The 18,971-nt window shown below is 39.9% G+C and overlaps 1 protein-coding gene across 3 annotated transcripts in view; it reads left to right on the top strand.

The window, feature by feature from the left end:
* TLN2 (talin 2) overlaps positions 1-18,971 on the top strand; it is a 446,754-nt gene that overhangs the window by 277,307 nt on the left and 150,476 nt on the right. For all 3 annotated transcript variants that reach the window (XM_060294173.1, XM_060294172.1, XM_030878890.2), the window contains exons 12-14: positions 9,664-9,819; positions 15,613-15,714; positions 16,458-16,534. In XM_060294173.1, the coding sequence (XP_060150156.1) occupies positions 9,664-9,819; positions 15,613-15,714; positions 16,458-16,534 (335 nt within the window). The remainder of the gene's footprint in view (positions 1-9,663; positions 9,820-15,612; positions 15,715-16,457; positions 16,535-18,971) is intronic.

Genomic DNA, 18,971 nt, shown 5'->3' with positions numbered 1-18,971 from the left:
TATATTCCTATTGCCATTTTGTTAATTGTTTTGGGTTTGTTTTTGTAGGTCTTCTTTTCCCCTTCTTTGGTTCTCTTCTCTTGTGATTTGATGACTATCTTTAGTGTTAGGTTTGGCTTCCTTTTTCTTTTTTATGTGTATATCTATTATAGATTTTTGTCTTGCAGTTACCGTGAGGTTTCTGTATAGCAGTGTATGTATATACCTGCTTGTTTTAAGTTGCTCATCTCTTAATTTCAAATGCATTTTAGATACCCTGCATTTGTACTCTCCTCCCCTCACGATTACTGTTTTTGATATTATATTTTACATCTAATTCTTTTGTGTATCCCTTAACTGCTTATTGTGGATACAGATGATTTTACTGTTTTTGTCCTCCCTACTAGCTTTGTGTGTAGATGATTTCCTACCTTTATTGTATGTTTGCCTTTACCAGTGAGCTTTTCCATTTCACGACTTTCTTATTTCTAATTGTGGCCTTTTCTACCTAGAGAAGTTCCTTTAGCATTTGTTTTAAAGCTGGTTTGGTGGTGCTGAATTCTTTTAGCTTTTGCTTGTCCATAAAGCTTTTGATTTCTCCATCAAATGTGAATGAGAGCCCTGCTGGGTAGAGTATTCTTCGTTGTAGATTTTTCTCTTTCATCACTTTAAGTATGTCCTGCCACTCCCTTCTGGCCTGCAGATTTTTTCTGCTGAAAAATATCAATGGATAGCCTTATGGTAATTCCCTTGTATATTATTTGTTGCTTTTAATATTCTTGCTAAGAGTGTAAATCTTAAATGTCCTCATCATAGCAACTACAAAAAGGTAATTTTGTGAGGTGAAGGATGTGTTAACCTTACTGTGGTAATCATTTCTCAATATATACATATATCAAATCATATTGCACACCTTAAACTTACATAATGTTCTATGTCAGTTATATCTAAATAAAGCTGGAAAAGATGGCATCATGTGATCATTTGATAAGTGATAAAGCCACTAAGGTGTTTGATAAAATTCAGGTACTCATTATAAAAATGTCCATAAAATGCTGGAATAAAAGTGTACTTCCTCAACAGGGTAGAATGTTTTAAACCTATCATCAGCATGCTACTCAACAGAGAAGTGCTAGAGAGAAATCTATAAAAATTGGGATCAGAACAAGTTACCCTTTAACATTGTTTTGGAAGTTATAGGAAGTGTGGTAAGACATAAAAAAAATTTTTTAAATGCATAACTTTAGGAAATGGAAACATTATTATTACTCTTTGCTATGATGGTTTGTCTTTTAACAAAGATAAACAGAATCATATTTTTAACTATGTACTTTGAAATAATGATAGATTCACAGGAAGTTGGAAAAATAATTCAGAGAATCAAAATGTCAGAGTAACAAGTATGGGTGAGGATGTCGGGAAACTGGAGCCCTCATATACTGCTGCTAGGAATGTAAAATGGTGCAGCCCCCTTAGAGAAGAGTCTGGCACTTCCTCAATTATTAAACATAGAGATACCATATGACCTAGTAGTTCTACTCCTCGGTACATGTGCCCAAGAGAATTCAAAGCACATGTCCACAGAAAAACTTGTACCTGAAAGTGTATAGCTGCATTTAGCAAAAATGTGGAAAAAACCCACATGTTCATCAGCTGATGAATGGATGAACAAAATGTGGTATATCCATAAGGTGCAATATTATTTGGTCATAAAAAGAAATGAAGTGTACTGCTCCATGCTACAGGCATGGATGAATTTTGGAAATGTTATGTGAAGTGAAAGAAGCCTGTCACAAGATTCCATTGATATAGAATGTCCAGAATGGCAAATCCATAGAGACAGAAAGTAGATTAGCGGCTACTTAAGAGTGGGGTGGGATCAGCGGACCTATGTGAGTAATAGCTAATGGTACAGGATTTTTCTTTTTTGAGGTGATGAAAATGTTTTAAAATTGTGGTGATAGTTGCACATATCTGTAAATATACTAAAATCCACTGAATTAGATACTTTAAATAGGTCTATTGTATGGTATGTGAATTATATCTCAATAACGTTGTAAAAATAAATAATAATACCCTTTTCATCGTTTCCCTCAATGGTAACTATAGTACAATGTCACAACCAGGAAATCGACTTGGTACAGTTCATAGACGTTAATCACATTTCATGTTCTGTATGTACTCATTTGTGTGTGTGTGTGTGTGTGTGTGTGTGTGTGTGTGTTCTATGCAGTTTTTGTCATGTGTAGGTTTATGTTACCACCACTGTAGTCAAGATATTGAACTCTAATCCATAGAGAATACCTTGTGCTACCCTTTTATGGCCATACACACGTCCCACCCCTTCCTGTTTCTCCTCACACCCTACTCCCTTCCCCTGGTCTCTGTACCCCCTAGCAACCACTGATTTATTGTCTGTCTCAATAATTTTGTTATTTCAAAAGTACTACATAAACGGAATCATATGATACATAAATTTTTGAGGGTTTTTTTTCATTTAGTAGAATTCCCTTGAGATCTCTACAAGTCATAATGTGTGTCAGTAGTCCATTGCTTTTTATTGCCAAATAGTATTCCATAGTATGGAAGTACCAGTTTGTTTAGCCATTTATCACTGAAGGACATTTGGGTTGTTTCTAGTTTGTGCCTATTCTGAATAAAGCTGCTATAAATATTTGTATATAGGTTTTTGTGAGAATGAAGTGTTCATTTCATTGGGCTAAACGCCCAAGAGTACAATTGCTGAACCATATGGTAAGAACACACTTAGCGCTATAACAAACAGCCAGACTGTTTTCCAGAGTGACTGTACCATTTGGCATTCTTACCAGCAAAATATGAGTGATCCAGTTTCTTATCATCCTCTTCAGCATTTGGTGTTATCATTGTTTTTTATTTTAGCCTTTCTGATAGATGTTTTATGATATCTTATTGCGGTTTTAATTTGCATTTCCCTGATGGCTAATGATTTTGAACATCTTTTCCTGTGCTTATTTGCCATCTGTATATCCTCTTCAGTGAAATGTCTGTTCATGTTTTATTTGACCAACTTTCTAATTAGATTTTTTTTCTTACTCTTGAGTTTTAAGAGTTCTTTATATATCCTAGGTTAAATGTGATTTGTGAATATTTTCTCACAGTCTGTAACTTGTCTTTTTATCCTCTTGACAAGGTCTTACAGAATACAGGTTCTTAATTTTGAAGATGGGCGTTTTATCATTTTTTACTTTTATGGATCTTGCTTTAAATGTTACGTCTGAGAGGTCTAACTCTAGGCTCCGAAGATTTTCTCCTGTGTTTAGTTCTAAATGTTCTACAGTTTTACATTTTACATTTAGGTCCATGGTCCATTTGAGTTTGTTTTGTTTAATTTTAATTTTTTTTTTTTTTTTGGCTGCATCGCATCTTAATTACGGCACGCAGGATCTTTCTTGTGGCGTGCGGGCTTCTCTCTAGTTGTGGCACTTGGGCTCCAGAGGGGGCTGGCTCAGTAGTTGCGGTGTGCGGGCTTAGTTGCCCCGCGGCATGTGGGATCTTAGTTCCTTGATCAGGGGTTGCACCCACGTCCTCTGCATTGGAAGGTGGATTGTTAACCACTGGACCACCAGGGAAGTCCCCACTTGAGTTTGTTTTGTATAAGATGTGAGGTTTTTAGGTCAAGGTTCATTTTTGGCCTATGGATGTCCAGTTGCCCCAGCACTGTTTTTTGAAAGGGCTATCCTTCCTCCACTGGATTTTTTCTGTATCCTTGTCAAAATTCATTTGAATACATTGCTATGAATCGATTTCTATTTCTATTCTGTTCTATTGATTTGTGTTGGTCCTTCCACTGATAATCACACTGTCCTGATCACTTTAGCTATATAGTAAGCGTTAACATCAAGTTGAATGATTCTCTTTACTTTTTTCTTCTTTTTCGAAATTGTTTTAGCTAATTTAGGTCCTTTGCCTTTCCATGAACACTTTAGAACAAGGTTGTCTGTATCTACAAAAAACTTAGCTGGGATTTTGATAGGCACTGCATTGAATTTATAGATCAATTGGGGGAGAATTGATAACTTAACTATGTTGAGTTTTTCAATCCATAAACATGATAGTAGATCCTCTTTGATTTCTTTCATCAACATTTTGTAATTTTCAGTGTGCAGATCCTTATACATGTTATAACAATATACAGTCATTTTAATTTTTAGGTTTATTTTTAAATTCAGTGAATAGAGCAGGTAAATTTACAACACATATGTCAGCAGCATGAAATAACCTGTGTGTGTATAAATAAGTGCAACCATTTAGAATATATGGTTAAAAGACATCACACACAGAATAGCACTTACACACACAAAATTGTTTGGGTAAGGGACAGTATGTGTTTTAAAGGCATAAGTAACAGATTTCTCTAGACCCCCCAATCTGAACATACCATTAAATTGTGAAGGAAGTTCATTGGCATAATTTAAGAAGTACGTTAAAAGTGATTAATTCACTACTTAGATAGACTATTTGAAATCCTAAATTAAATAAGTCAATGAAATCATAATTTATAAAATGTAAATATTGATATTAAACACAATCATACCACATGGCCTTCAGATCAATATATATTGTGAGAGAACTAGTTTGATATGTTTATAGGTCCTTCCATCATATTTTCCTCTGTATCTGTGTACATCTTGTCCTAATATTCAGAGCATTATGCAGTTGAGCCTTGAACAACATGGGGGTTAGCGGGCATCGACCCTTTGCGCGGTCCAAAATCCGCGTATAACTTACAGTTGGCCCTCTGTACCTGCAGTTTGTCTGTATTCACGGTTCCACATTTGTGGATTCAACCTGTATGGATCATGTAGTTCTATAGTATTAGCTATTGAAAAGAAGTGGACTCACCTGGTTCAAACCCATGTGGTTCAAGGGTACTTCATACTGTATTTTATATTGTTATAAGAGAAAGTGCTTGGGTGTTGGAGTCGGAAAGACTGGCCTAGAATTCTTGATGCAATATTGCCTATGTGAGAAATGACAGAAACTCGTGACTTGGAGAGACATCCTTAACCTTCTGAAACCTCAGTTTCTTCATGTGAAAAATGGGAATGGTAATTCTTTACAGAGCTCTAATGAAGATTAAGTGAGGTAATGTATGTAAAGAAATGTAGTAGCTGGAATGTAGGGATATTTGATACATTCTAGGTTATCCCAACTCCTCAACCCTCTTCACAATTCCCTAATTCCTGGCCCTTGAGTCCTCCAACTTTCCATTAGCTTTTAGAGTTCATGATACAGAGCAGGGGTTGGCAAACTTTTTAGTAAAGGGCCCAGGTAGTCAATATCTTAGCCTTTGCTAGTCGAACCACTCATCTCTGTGCTCGTATCCTGAAATCAGTAGGCAATATATAAATAAATGAGCATGGTGTGTTTCTGTAAAGCTTTATTTATGGATTGTGAAATTTCAGTTTCATATAATTTTCACGTTTCATGAAGTATTATTACTCTTAATTTTTTTTTTCAACCATTTGAAAATAGAAAATTCACTCTTAGCTCTCAGGCCAAAAAAGAGGTGCCGGGGGGAGCAGAAAACTGCATTTAGTACCTGCCATAGTTTGCTGACCCCAATAGAGAGGATGTCTGTAATAAGCCTGTTATGTGGCAGTGTTCTCAGTGGCTAAGAACATATCCTTCGAAAAGAAAGACCTGGGACCTGGGTTTGGAATTCTGGCTTTGCCACTTAGTTTGACCTTCGATAAGTTACTTTACCTTCCATCTCTAAAGTTCAGCTTGCTCACCTAGAGTGCTGAGTTTTTGTGAGGTTAAAGGACGTCATATAGAAAAGGGGACTGTTGCACAAATGATCTCAATAAATGGGAGCTGTAAACACCTACAGTCTTCCTCTTTCATTGAAATCTTTTGCAGTTTATCTTGATAAGTTTTTCAGAACCCCATAAGGAACGGTAAGGCATTTCCCATGACTTGCAAAGAATCTTGTTTCTTTCCCGGAAACCCTTGTGGAAACCTTCTGAGTTATAAACTTGCCTTTAACCTTCCCTGCAACCACAACCAGAGCCTTGAAGGTTAGATACCTTGGGAGCTGAGCCTCTTCTCCCCTCAAATGTAAAAACATCACAGAGGGCATTCAGAGCATCTCAGAATCATGAATTAAATCAACATGGATTGCCAGTTGTTTTAGGCAGAGAAATGGCTAATGAACAGGGTCTTTAGCACCATTTTGCTTTGGAGCAGCCATCCCTTTCTGCCGTGCTCCTAAAAGAAAAAAGCATACTGATGACACAACAAAGCACACAAGGCAGCACTTTGGCAGGAAGCCAGTAGAGAACTCTGGTGAGCACAGCTGGATCACAGGCTTAGGCCACATTGAAGTTGGGCTTAGAGCCAAAGCATGCCCAACGCTTAGCCCACTGGCATCCCTCCACCCAAGTCCGAATCTGATGTAAGGCACAGGTGATGTCAGAATCAGCCAATATCCACACCTGTGAGAAGAGCCCGAGGCTGAGCAGGATTGATAACAGCCAGCTGCCAGGACCGAACCCACAGTAATGGTTGAGATGTGCTTGAAAGAGGAGCGGCAGGGCTTATTAGTAGATCCTGACTTTCCTTGGTAGAATACATACCTTCTCCTGCCTGTAAGTCATGTGAGCGCGACACATCCTCAAAACAAAACCAACCTGATGAGGACTGCCTCGAGAGAGAAGTTGCTAGGTAGCTGGCAAACTCACACCCACAGTCTGCGTGTGTCTGCATGAGAGAGACGGGTCTTCACTGCATCCTGCCTAGCCTAATTGCTTCTCCTGGAGATAAAGGATGCTGGTGTCTGTAGTTGGAAGACTGGAAAGGAGACGTATAGAGTGGACTGAGATTCGAGATTTGGAGAGGAAGGGGGACCCTTATTGCCTCTGGACCTTCTATCATACAGGTCTGCCACTGAGGGTCTAAGGCAGGTCCTCTGTCAGGGGAGCCCCTTATATCACTAGCACAGAGCCGAGCCCCTCGCTGTTTTAACTTTCTCCAGCTGCTCTGCATTTTGCGGGTAGGCACTGAATTAATTGTGTCCCTTGATGGTGGTCTCTGTTGCTGAGTGACAGTATTTTCTGAGTTCCTTATATACCCTTCCCCCGTAGTCGTGACCTTCTAATGGAATGCCCACTGTAAGTTGTTTGCTTGTTCACTCTGGTTTCCTCTCCCAGGCCAGAACCATCTCGACAGGAGTCAGGGCAATCCATCACTATCCTGTATTCCCTCACCCCAAAGCCCCTCACTGGGGAAGTACAGATTTGAAAGGAGGAAGGAAACAGCTGCAAACCATATTTTATTTCTGATCCCCTTCCTGGTGCCAGCAGCTGGGCTGGTACCAACCCTGTGTGACTAAACTAGCCGCCTGGAACCTCTCCACGTAAATCTTTGTGGCTCCTGAAGCCAAGTGATGTGTACTGGCATGGTCCACCCTGCGCTGATATCACCCCTGGTGGAAATGGCCTCTCCACAAAGGATCTGACTCTTCTCTGAGTTTTTCCTAACTCGGAGGTCCTTACAGTGCCATATTCCCCTCCTCAGACACCCACACAGATTCCTAATGCCTTTATCTCCTCCTCTTGGGAGGAAACTGGAGGTGTGCCGTGACCTTCACTGTTTGACGGTTTATGAACTGCCCACAGGGGCTGGGAGGAGTGTCCTTGCCTTTTCTCTAATTGCTTCCATCAGAAGTAGTATACTGTGGTAGACAGTCTTTTTTGAAGTCAGAGATGTTTTTGAGCTGCTGAAATCTGTGTTCTAATCCTGGCTTTATCACTTACTACTGTTTGCCGTGGGCAAGACGCTGGTTCCTTCATTTCAAGACTGGCATGATGCTGATGCCACCGCCGCCAGCATTTGGGTGATGCTCTGAAAATTAATGGATAATGATTTTTAAGTATCTGTCACACTCCTGGCTTGTTTTAAGTGCCTGTCTCCTTGTACACACACCCGTGTATACTTGCGTACTTTGTGCTAATTTATATATGTATTCCTCTGGTAATAGTGGTTTGGGCATTGCTAGGTTTCTGCAGATATTGTTTGAAAAGTTTGTTTTTCTCCTGACAACAATAGGAACGTGTATTAAGTTTTTCGAAAAAGGGAAAGCACGTGAAAAAATACAAATTGTACGAGATGATCATTGGCACCATTTTGTCATATAATGAATTTTCTGAAAATTCTATTTAAAATTTTATTTCATGTAGGATCATGTTGTACAGTCGACTTTTTAATTTTTTAATGTGAATGAATTTTTATTATGAATCCACTTGTTTTCCTATAATATGATTTTTAAGAGTTGTAGTCTATTATTTGGATGTACCATAATTTATTTATCATATCTCTTGTGGTTGAACTTTGTTGGTTATTTCTAGTTTTTCACTGTGATAAACTCTAGTTGATCCTTCTTGCAGCATAATCTTTATACACATTTATAAGTTCTTTTTGAATAAGTTTTGAAAAGCAAGTTGGGTTAAAAGTAGAAACATTTTTAAAGCTTTGAATCTTAAAGCTTTGAATTTTAAAGCTTTTCTTCCATAAAGCCTTTGCTATTTTAAATGCCCACGAGTAGTGGTCCCCCTTCATACCTTCTTTAATTGAGTATTAAGTTTTTTAAAAAACTATTACATATACATGAAAATTTATCTTATTGCTTATTATCTAGTTACTTATTTAAACATTTTCTGTTCATGTTCTTTGCCACTTATGTTTGATGATTTATGATAACCTTTAGTATATGAAGTGTATGAAATCTTTTATCATACTATTTGTTGTAGATATTTATTCCCCAGTCATTTGCCTTTTAACTTCTTTATGGTGAGGTCTCTTTCTTTTTCTCCCACTCTCTCTTTCTTTTTTAAAAAAATGTATCAAAGTCCATATATTTTATAGTTAAAGCTATTAATCTTTTCCTTTAGTTATTTTTTTATGTTAGCTTTTGTGCTAAGAAGTCATTTCCCCTGAGAAATCACAAAAATATCCAACTGTGTGTTCTTCCTAAATTATTTACCTTTTTTGAATTTCTTGTGGCATGAGTGTGAGGTAGGGATTCATTATTTTAATAGGCATGATGACTGTTTCTTTAAAAACTTATTAAAACTAATCATAAAATATTTTAAGGGTCAGTAGATACACATAAAAAATACCAAAATGAAGAACCCAAATGGAAATATATTTCAGTGATTATGGAAAAAAAAAAAAGGCTGTGTTTAGTATTGAGAAGATGCTACTCTGGCAGTTGTAGTTAATTCTAAACAGCTAAAGTGCCGTATTTAAATTCCACATTAACCCTTTTTTGTTACTCACTGAGGTGGCTACTGGAAGTGATAATATTTGGAGTTCACTCTAACTTCTTTTTCTCTGCATATCTTTTTTCTGTCACAATCTCTGTTTTTGGAGCAACCTGCCCTCCTGGACAGTATCTCTCTCCAGGAAGTGTGCCTTTGTGGATCCTTCCAGTCTTCTGATGGCTCTGTTTTAGCTTCCATTCCTTTAATTTATGAGTCATTTATCTAGTCTTAAAATTCTGGTTTTCCGATAGCCCTGCCGGTTTTCAAAACACAGTGTTGTAGGTTGACCGTAGGTAAAACATCACGAAATCACTGATAACTTGGAAAAATCAGATGTATTCAGAGGAAGAGCACTGACTCTTGGTACCTCCTGTTTCAGGAAAAGATGAAAGGCAAGAACAAGCTGGTGCCTCGCCTGCTGGGGATCACCAAGGACTCGGTGATGCGCGTGGATGAAAAGACCAAGGAAGTGCTGCAGGAGTGGCCACTCACCACAGTCAAGCGCTGGGCAGCCTCACCCAAGAGCTTCACACTGGTAGGGACTGGCTGAAGGCAGTGAGTGGGCCAGCATGGCCTTGGGTGATATCGTGGGGCAGGGAAACAATACAAGCCCATTGCGTTTCCCTGCCCTTGGAGAGGGACAGATGGTGGGGGTCCACGAGGGCAGGGGTGGGCACTGGTCCAGAAGTGAGCGAGATGTCTGAGAGCTGGGTCTCATTGGCCACCTCTTCCTCTCTAGTGCTCTAAGTCTGTCTGAGTTCTTTAATTAGAAAGATCCAGTCAAGGATGATTCTTAGTCTCTGTGGTCCTGATGCCATGCCTAGTATACCCTAAAATGCAACTTTATAACGCCCTGAGGCCCGTACAAAGGCTCCCTCCTCATCTCTAGTTGTTTTAGAAGTTCCTAAGAATTGTGACAACTTGCCAAGCTGTGTTTTCCCAGCCTGCCTATGAAGAGAACATTGTTGTATGGTGGAAATAGCATAGACTGTGGGGTAGCGTTCGAAATCAGCTTTCATTCCCAGCTCTGTGCCCTTGCTCAAGTTACTTCTCCTCTCTGAGCCTTAATGTCCTCAGCTGTGAAATGGGGGTAGTAATACCTGTTTCACAGAGTTGTCATAATCAAATGAGACGATGATAATAAAATGCTCAAAGTGAAATACATGGAAAGTAGGGAGAATATTTGTTCCAGACCTTTAAACCTCTGAATTCTTCCTCCCAATCTCAGTATCTGCTCTTAACAGAGTATACCATGTGGCCTTAACTGTAGCCAGCCACATTGGTATGTGAGAATTGGTAGGGCAATTATTTTGTAGCACATATCGAGCCATAAGAGAAATCAGAAAGTGTTGACATTTGTGAATTTCTTCAGCACTCCTGAATTGTACTATTCTCCAGCTCTTGTGAACACTTGAAATAACTGCATCTAGGCAAGATCTTATAATAGGGCATCAGAAAAAAGGTATAAGGAAGGGGCCTTGGTGGGAGTATTAGTTATCTAATTTGATCATTGATTGATAGACTCTTGCCAGTTGGGAGGAATCTTCAGAAAACATACCTTCTTTCCTGTAACAGCTGTATCCACATGGCCCTTAAAAAGTAGGTGTTCACGCTTAGTGAACTAAGTTCTCATCTTCCATTGTAGGTAATTGTGGATAATTTCTAAAACAGAAAAATCAAGAAATCAATATAAATATGTTATTTAGAAATACTAGAAGAAATTGCTAAAAAGGATTCAAAGTAGTTGCATGGGGGATGGAAAGTGAAGGTGGGAATGGGTAGGGCAGGCATAGGTATGTTTTGTTATATACATTTTGATACTATTGGTCTTTTTAAGCTAGACCCAAGTACTGCTTTTTTAAAAACAAAAAGTTATTAAAAACTGTTGCGAATTGCAGTAACTACCTGAAGCGAAAGAGAGAACAAATATCAATGTTTTTGCTGAAGTTGGATTAAAGCTTATAACCTGTAAAGTTTCTTTCCTTCCTACCCAGCTTTAATTTAATATACAAGTGTTTAGAGATTTTCCTGTTGTCTTTCTGTTATTGAGTTTTAGTTTGTTTCTCTTATGGTCAATGAGATGTACTGTGATTCTGTTAATGTTCATGGAACATACTTTGTATGATTTCAATCTGTAGAATTTTAAGGTTTGTTTTATATCACAGGGATATGATCATTCTTGGAGAATGTTCCATGAGTGCTTGAAAAGAATGTGCATTCTGCTGTTGGGTGTAGTGTCCTATAAATGCCAGTTAGATCCTGTTAGCTGTTGGTGGTATTTCAGTCTTACATATCCTTGTTAGTTTTCTGTCTAGTAATTCTAACAATTCCTGAGAGTGAAGTTCCCAACAGCAATTGGGGATTTTTTCTATTTCTCCTTTCATCTCTATCAGTTTTTGTTTCATGTATTTTGAAGCTCTGCTGTTCTGTATCTGTACATTTAAGATTATGCTATGTTCTTAATGGAGAAATTGTTCTATCATTATGTTCTTTTGTTCATAGTAAAGATTTTGCTCTGCAGTTTGCTTTATCTTACATTGGTATAGCCACTCATGCTTTTTTAAATTAGGTGTTTGAATGTTATATTTTTTCTACCCTTTTACTTTAAACTTAGTTATATTGTTAGGTTTTAAATGAATTTCATGTAGAGAGCATGGAGTTGGGTTGTGCTTTTTATTAAAATTCACTCTTGTAATCAATGTATTTAGGCCAATTATCTTTTAAGCTAATTATTAATATGTTAGGTATTATGTCTACCATTTTATTTTTTTTTTGTTTATTTTATTCTCTATTTTTCTTGCCTTCCTGTGGGTTACTTGAACATTTTTTTAGAGTTCCATTTTTTTTTAATTTTTTTTCATGAATTAATTTTTGGCTGCATTGGGTCTTCGTTGCTGCACGTGGGCTTTCTCTAGTTGTGGCGAGCTGGGGCTACTGTTTGTTGCAGTGAGCGGTCTTCTCATTGTGGTGGCTTCTCTTGTTGCAGAGAACAGGCTCTAGGCACGTGGGGTTCAGTAGTTGTGGTACGTGGGCTCAGTAGTTGTGGCTCATGGCCTCTAGAGCGCAGGCTTAGTAGTTGGGACGCACGGGGCTTAGTTGCTCCGCGGCATGTGGGATCTTCCCAGGCCAGGGCTCGAACCTGTGTCCCCTGCATTGGCAGGTGGATTCCTAACCACCGTGCCACCAGGGAAGTCCCTAGAGTTCCTTTTTTTTTTTTTAAAGGCTTCACCAGAGTTTTCTTTTATAAATTTATTTTTTATTTAATTTTGGCTATGTTGGGTCTTCGTTTCTGTGCGAGGGCTTTCTCCAGTTGTGGCAAGTGGGGACCACTCTTCATCGCAGTGTGCGGGCCTCTCACTGCAGCGGCCTCTCCTGTTGTGGAGCACAGGCTTCAGACATGCAGGCTCAGTAGTTGTGGCTCACGGGCCTAGTTGCTCCACGGCATGTGGGATCCTCCCAGACCAGGGCTCGAACCCGTATCCCCTGCACTGACAGGCAGACTCTCAACCACTGCACCAGCAGGGAAGCCCCTCCGTTTTTTTTTTGTTTTTTTTTTTTTTTTTTGCGGTACGCCGGCCTCTCACCGCTGTGGCCTCTCCCGCTGCAGAGCACAGGCTCCGGACGCGCAGGCCCAGCGGCCATGGCTCACGGGCCCAGCCGCTCCGCAGCATGCGGGATCCCCCCGGACCAGGGCACGAACCCATGTCCCCTGCATCGGCAGGCGGACTCTCAACCACTGCGCCACCAGGGAAGCCCTCCATTTTTATTTATAATCTTTTTGAGCATATTTCTTTGCATAGTGCTCTTAGTAGTTATTCTAGATACTATCATATATGTCTGAAATTAATTACCACCTACTAGCATCAATGTTTCACCACTTCAAATAAAATATAAAAACTTTACTTCCATTTAGGTCTGTTTACACTCCACACTTTTTGAGTATAATTGTTTAAATATTTCTTCTGTATACATTGACCACTACGTGAGATGGTGTTACAGCTTTTGCTTCAACCATAAAATAAAACTGAAGAAAACTCATGAGGTGAAGGATAGTCTATTACATTTACTTCTGTTTTTATCCATCTCATTGTTCTTTCTCTTTCAAGTTCCCAGTCTTCTTTTCTCATTTTCATTATGTTTGGAGAGCTTTCTTTAGCCATTCTTTAAAGGTAGGTCTGCTAGCAACAAATTCTTAGTTTTCCTTCATATGAGAATGTTATATCCCCTTCATTCATGAAGGTTAATTTTGCCAAATACAGGATTTGAGATCCACAGTTCTTTTCTTTTAGCACTCGAGAAGTGTCATTCTACTTCTTTCTGGCCTCTGTGGTTTCAGAATAGAAATTTTCTGTCATCGGATTGGTATTCCTTTGTAGGTAATATGTTGCTTTTCTATGGATGTTTTTAAGTTTTTCTTTTCTCTAGTTTTCAAAAGTTCTTGGGGTGGGTTTCTTAGGTTGATTCTATTTTGGGTTTGCTTAGCTTCTTGAATTTGTAGGTTTATATCTTTCACTAATTTAGAGACGTTTTCAGCCATTATTTCTTTTAATACTTTTTTTGGGGGGGGGTGTCCCACACTCTACTCTCCTTCCATATTTCTGATGATATGGATGTTAGGTCTTTTCATATATATATATATATATATATATATATTTTTTTTTTTTCCCCTGCCATGCCACACAGCTTGTGTGATCTCAGTTCCTCAGCCAGGAATTGAACCCTGGCTGTGGCAGTGAAAGCCCAGAATCCTAACCACTAGGCCACCAGGGAACTCCCATTAGGTCTTTTTGTAAATTGTTCCACAGACCCCTGAAGCCCTGTTGTATTTTGTCTGTTTCCTGTTGTTTCGCTTGACTAAATTCTGTTGATCTGTTTTCAAGTTTATTGATTCTTTTCTTTGTCATTTCCATACTACTGTTTATATCCTGTGCATTCTACTTCAGTTATGGTATTGTTTAATCCTAAAATTTCAATTTGGTTCCTTTTTATGACTTGGGTTTCTTCGTTGAATCTTTCTATTGTTTTCATTTGTTTTGGGAGAATTTTTAATTGGGCATTGAAACATATTTTATTATTCAAAATCAAAATTCCTCATCAGGTAATTCCAACATCTGCTTCATTTCAATATCGGCCTCAGTTGATTATCTTTTTTTTTTTTTTTTTTTTTTTTTTGCGGTACACGGGCCTCTCACTGTTGTGGCCTCTCCTGTTGCGGAGCACAGGCTCTGGACGCGCAGGCTCAGCAGCCATGGCTCACGGGCCTAGCTGCTACAGGGCATGTGGGATCTTCCCAGACCGGGGCACGAACCTGTGTCCCCTGCATCGGCAGGCAGACTCTCAACCACTGCGCCACCAGGGAAGCCCTGATTATCTTTTTTTACGTTGTAGTTATCCTGGTTCTTTACATGAATAGTGATTTTCAATTATATCCTAGATGTTTTGATTATGATAATAGGAGACTCTTGATCTTATTTATATCTTCTGTTGTAGCAGACAGTCAACTTGTTTAGGTTTAGTGTGTAGTGTTCTGGCTGTAGGTTTAGTGTGTAGTGTTCTAGTGTTCAAGTCTTTGTGGACTTGATTTGCAATGGCAGTTTATTTTCTGAGCCCTTGCATTGCTATTCTGGATTGCTTTGTACTTCTGACTCTGCTGGGGTTCCTGTTCAAAGCCTGTTGGTGCTCGGGGTGTGGGGGAAGAAGGTACTTCCTTGGGCCACCTGCTATTGCTGGCTGACCTTTGTTAGGGGAGGTAGAAGCTACTGAGCCTGAATCTACTTATGCCACTGAGTGGAGGGGAGGGAGACACAGGGCTTCACTGTGGCCACTGCTGCAAAGTGACCAGATCACCTGCCTGCCTGGGTTGTGGAGCAGGGCCTGGGATGGCCAGACTTTCACTGCTTTGCAGGTGCTGGTGAGCAACAACCTAGGTTGTGGAGCTGCTTGAGGCTCCCAACTAGGTCTCTGTTGGGCTTCCCCTCTCCTGGTCCCTTGGCCAAAGAGAACAGGCTCTTGAGAACTTACCGTTGGACGTTCCAAGTTTCAGCCCTCTCCAGCACCCAGTCTTTGGGGTATGGGATCTAAAACAAAACTCAAGAACTCTTCAGACTGTGGTTCTTCAGGTCCTGAGGTCACCAGCCAGTCTACCTTTCCAGCTTTCAGAGCCCCTTACCATTGCTTGTTGAATAAATTTTAGGATGTTCAGTTGTATTTAGAGGGGGCAAGCAAGAAAAAGTGAATCCATGCCAGAACCTGTTCCAAAACTGGACCCCCTCACCTTTAAAACTGCTGATGTGCTGTATTTCTTCTAATGTGGGTTTTGTCCCCCCAGGATTTTGGGGAGTATCAGGAAAGCTACTATTCAGTACAGACCACTGAGGGAGAGCAAATATCCCAGCTGATTGCAGGCTACATTGACATCATCCTCAAAAAGGTATTTCATACTGATGCAAATTGGACAACACTTCTCTATTAAAAGACTCAGTTTAGGTGATGAAGCTCCCTGAAAAACAAACAAGCAAGCAGGCACCTCATGGAAAGTACTTGATTCACTGATTGAATCTTCAACATTAAGATTGCTTAAGTGTGAAGTCTTTAACCTCATATCCTAGGAGATTTCTGATTTTGCTGCAGCTCATATTTGTGTCATTGACTGCCAAGTCATGAGCAATAGTGCATCATTTAGCTAATGAATGAGCCTGGCTAACCCCTCAGCGTCTTCCTCTCTACGTAATTGTTATGCTTTCCGGTCTCTATAGAAACTGGCTTTAGGATCTGAAGATATTCCTTTTCTTTCTTCTCTCTCTCTCTCTCTTTTTTAACCTATTTTAATGGAGGGTTATATGCCATAGTGGTATACCTTTCCTAGGGCTTCAAGATACAGCCCACAAAAATAGCCAAGTTCTACCGGAATATTTATATCTATGTCTTGATTTTAACTGTATAAAATTGTGCAGTACTGTTACACAGAAGACATTATATATCTCTCTGTATTAAATAATATATTTCTTTTTCATTACTATTGCTTTGTTTCACCCATCACTTATTAATTATCCAATACAACGAATTTGGGGTAAACCTTAACAGATCTGCTTGTGTGGCTCATTTTAAAAGGCCTCTTAAAAGGGTCTTGTGTCAAGACCTGCTGACTTTCGTTTTTGTCTTGTTTTACCTCAGAAACAAAGTAAAGATAGATTTGGACTAGAGGGCGATGAGGAGTCAACTATGTTAGAAGAGTCCGTTTCCCCCAAAAAGTAAGTATCGTTAAGAACACTGGAGAACTGGCTTCTCCCTGGATACAGGGCAGGTTTCCTCGTGCCAGCTCTGGGGCTGTTGCCCTGAAGTCCCTCACGTGGAGGAGGTGATAGTGGATGAGATAGATGAGTCTTGCTTCTCGAAGTGTGGTCCCCAGACCATTGTCATCAGGGTTGATGGTGTCTTGTTGGGGCAGCGGTGGCTGGGGACTTCAGGGAGACACTGAACAGGATGTAGTGCGTAATTCCACCTTTAGACACAGTGAGCCTTCATGAGTCCTGTTCTGAATTTCTGATTTAAATCTCATAAACTGCATCATTATCATCAGAGCCTGGAGACTGAGTTTAATTCTGTACCTTTGGGCTAGGGGCCTAGCTGGTAGAGGAGTTTTTGTTTATGGGATGCTTTTACCTGCCACGCTTGATACATATGTCATGAGGCAGCAGAGGAACAAGAAAAGAACATGGACCCTGGAGCCAGAGTTACTGGGTTCAAATCTGAGGTCTGTCTTCTAATGTGTGGCCTTGGGGACATTATGAATTTATTTTCTCTGTCTCTTTCATCTCATCTATAAAATGAGAATAATGATTGATCATACTACCTCATAAGTTTGAATTTAATGATTGAGTTACTAATAAAGCACATAAAACAATCCCTGGTACATAATAAATGTTTACTATTATCATCATTTTAAATTCAGAATAATCTCAATTTAGCTCCATTTTATAAATGAGGAAACTGAGATTTATTAAAATTAAGTAACATCTAATAAGGGAGACTTGTTGACCAAAACCTATTCAGCTACTCCCTTGATGTTAAATAGAGCACTGTAGTAATAACTTTTCTTGTCTGTACTTTATTGTGTGTGCCCATCTTGCTGTCTCACTTGATCTCAGCAGCATCCCCTTGTGGAAGAGGTAGGGTAGATTTTATCATCCCCAGTTCATAGATGAGGAAACCAAAGCTCCTAGAGGTTAGTTGAGATGCGTGCATGTGGCAGAGCCAGGATTCAGATTCAGGTGTTCTGATGTCTCCTGTAGTGCACTGCCAGAGAGTTCGAGCATATTCCACCACGTTGAAGTTGTCTAGTAATAGGAATTGTTTCTCTGATGTTGCTACTCTGTACACTTTCTCACAGTTTGCATCATAATCCCCTTGAAGGTGCTTTTCCATTTGTCCCTTATTTGTACGCAAGTTGGAACCAAATTTGATGTGGTGCATTTCAAGTGCTGCTTGCTACCCTCTGGCAAAAGACCTTCATTTCTTGAAATTATTAATGACCATTAGATGGACATTAGTAACCTAGTACTTCCTAATAGGGTGAGCTGTTCACGTCCTAGGATTCTGCTGTGCTTGAACTTCTCCTAGGAGCAGCTCAGTAAGTGTCTGAGCCCCGCGTGCTGGGACCCTCCCCACTGATGCAGACGGCATCATGGTGCGGTCTGGTCATGGCAAGCAGGAAGAGTGGTCCAGGGGAGTTCCTCATCACTAGACCTTCCACTTCGCCCTGTATTAGACATTGGCTGAGATCTTGCAATGCAGCTGAGCTCCGAGAGGAGCCATAGATCCACCCTCCCTAGTGCCGGCCCCTCCGCAGATGTTAATGTTGCTGCGTGTATGCCTGTTGCTTGGAATCCTAGCTTGGCTCACAAGCTTTGCCCTGGACAACAGGGAGTGACCTGCAGTGGTTCCAGAACCCTGGGACAGAGGCTGCTGTGCCTTAATGCAGCTGTTCAGCAACCCTGCCCCCCACCCCGCCCCCCCTGCCCCCCCACCCCGCAGACTCCCCCGGACTCTCCCTGTGGGTTTGTCCACTGGGCTATGAGGCACCTGTGCCACCCTCAGATTCTTACCTTCATATGCTCAAAGTCCTTTACACTCACTGCTCATTCTAGGAAAATATCAAGAAGTAAAAAAACTGACAATTTTTTTATTAGATGCCCTAGGAGTCTTCCCAGACTTAAGTTGAAATGATCTGGAAGAGAGCCAAAGTCTGCCAATCATCAAAGTTTCTAAGGTGTTGAAACAGCCTTTGTGGTCAATGGCTTTTGACCTGGGGAAGGGGAGCTAAGCTGTGGGAGATTTTAAGTTCTTTTCCACGCTTCTTCCTTCAAGCTAAGGATAAATGGTCTCTGTCCCCGGGGCTTAGAATAGAACGTGGCACACAGTAGATAAGGTGTTGAATGAATGCTATTTCAGGTAGAATTTACAAAATAATAGATCAGTGTATCCAAAACATTCACTTATGCCTAGAACATCATTATTTTTTGTGTCTTTTTAAGAACAACTAATAGCATAATGCCATGAACCTATCAACTAGATACACTGGGAGTAGTTATTTATATTACTGATTATAAAAGGATTAATTCATCTCAGGGTTCTGCTGAAACATTTTAGTGCTGCTACTTCGTTCACAATTCTGTCTGTATTTGCTTC

The sequence above is a fragment of the Globicephala melas genome, chromosome 2 (assembly GCF_963455315.2).
Source record: "Globicephala melas chromosome 2, mGloMel1.2, whole genome shotgun sequence".
NCBI lineage: Eukaryota > Metazoa > Chordata > Mammalia > Artiodactyla > Delphinidae > Globicephala > Globicephala melas.
The sequence above is the reverse complement of the archived record's forward strand: the minus strand, read 5'-3'. Positions and strand labels throughout refer to the sequence as shown.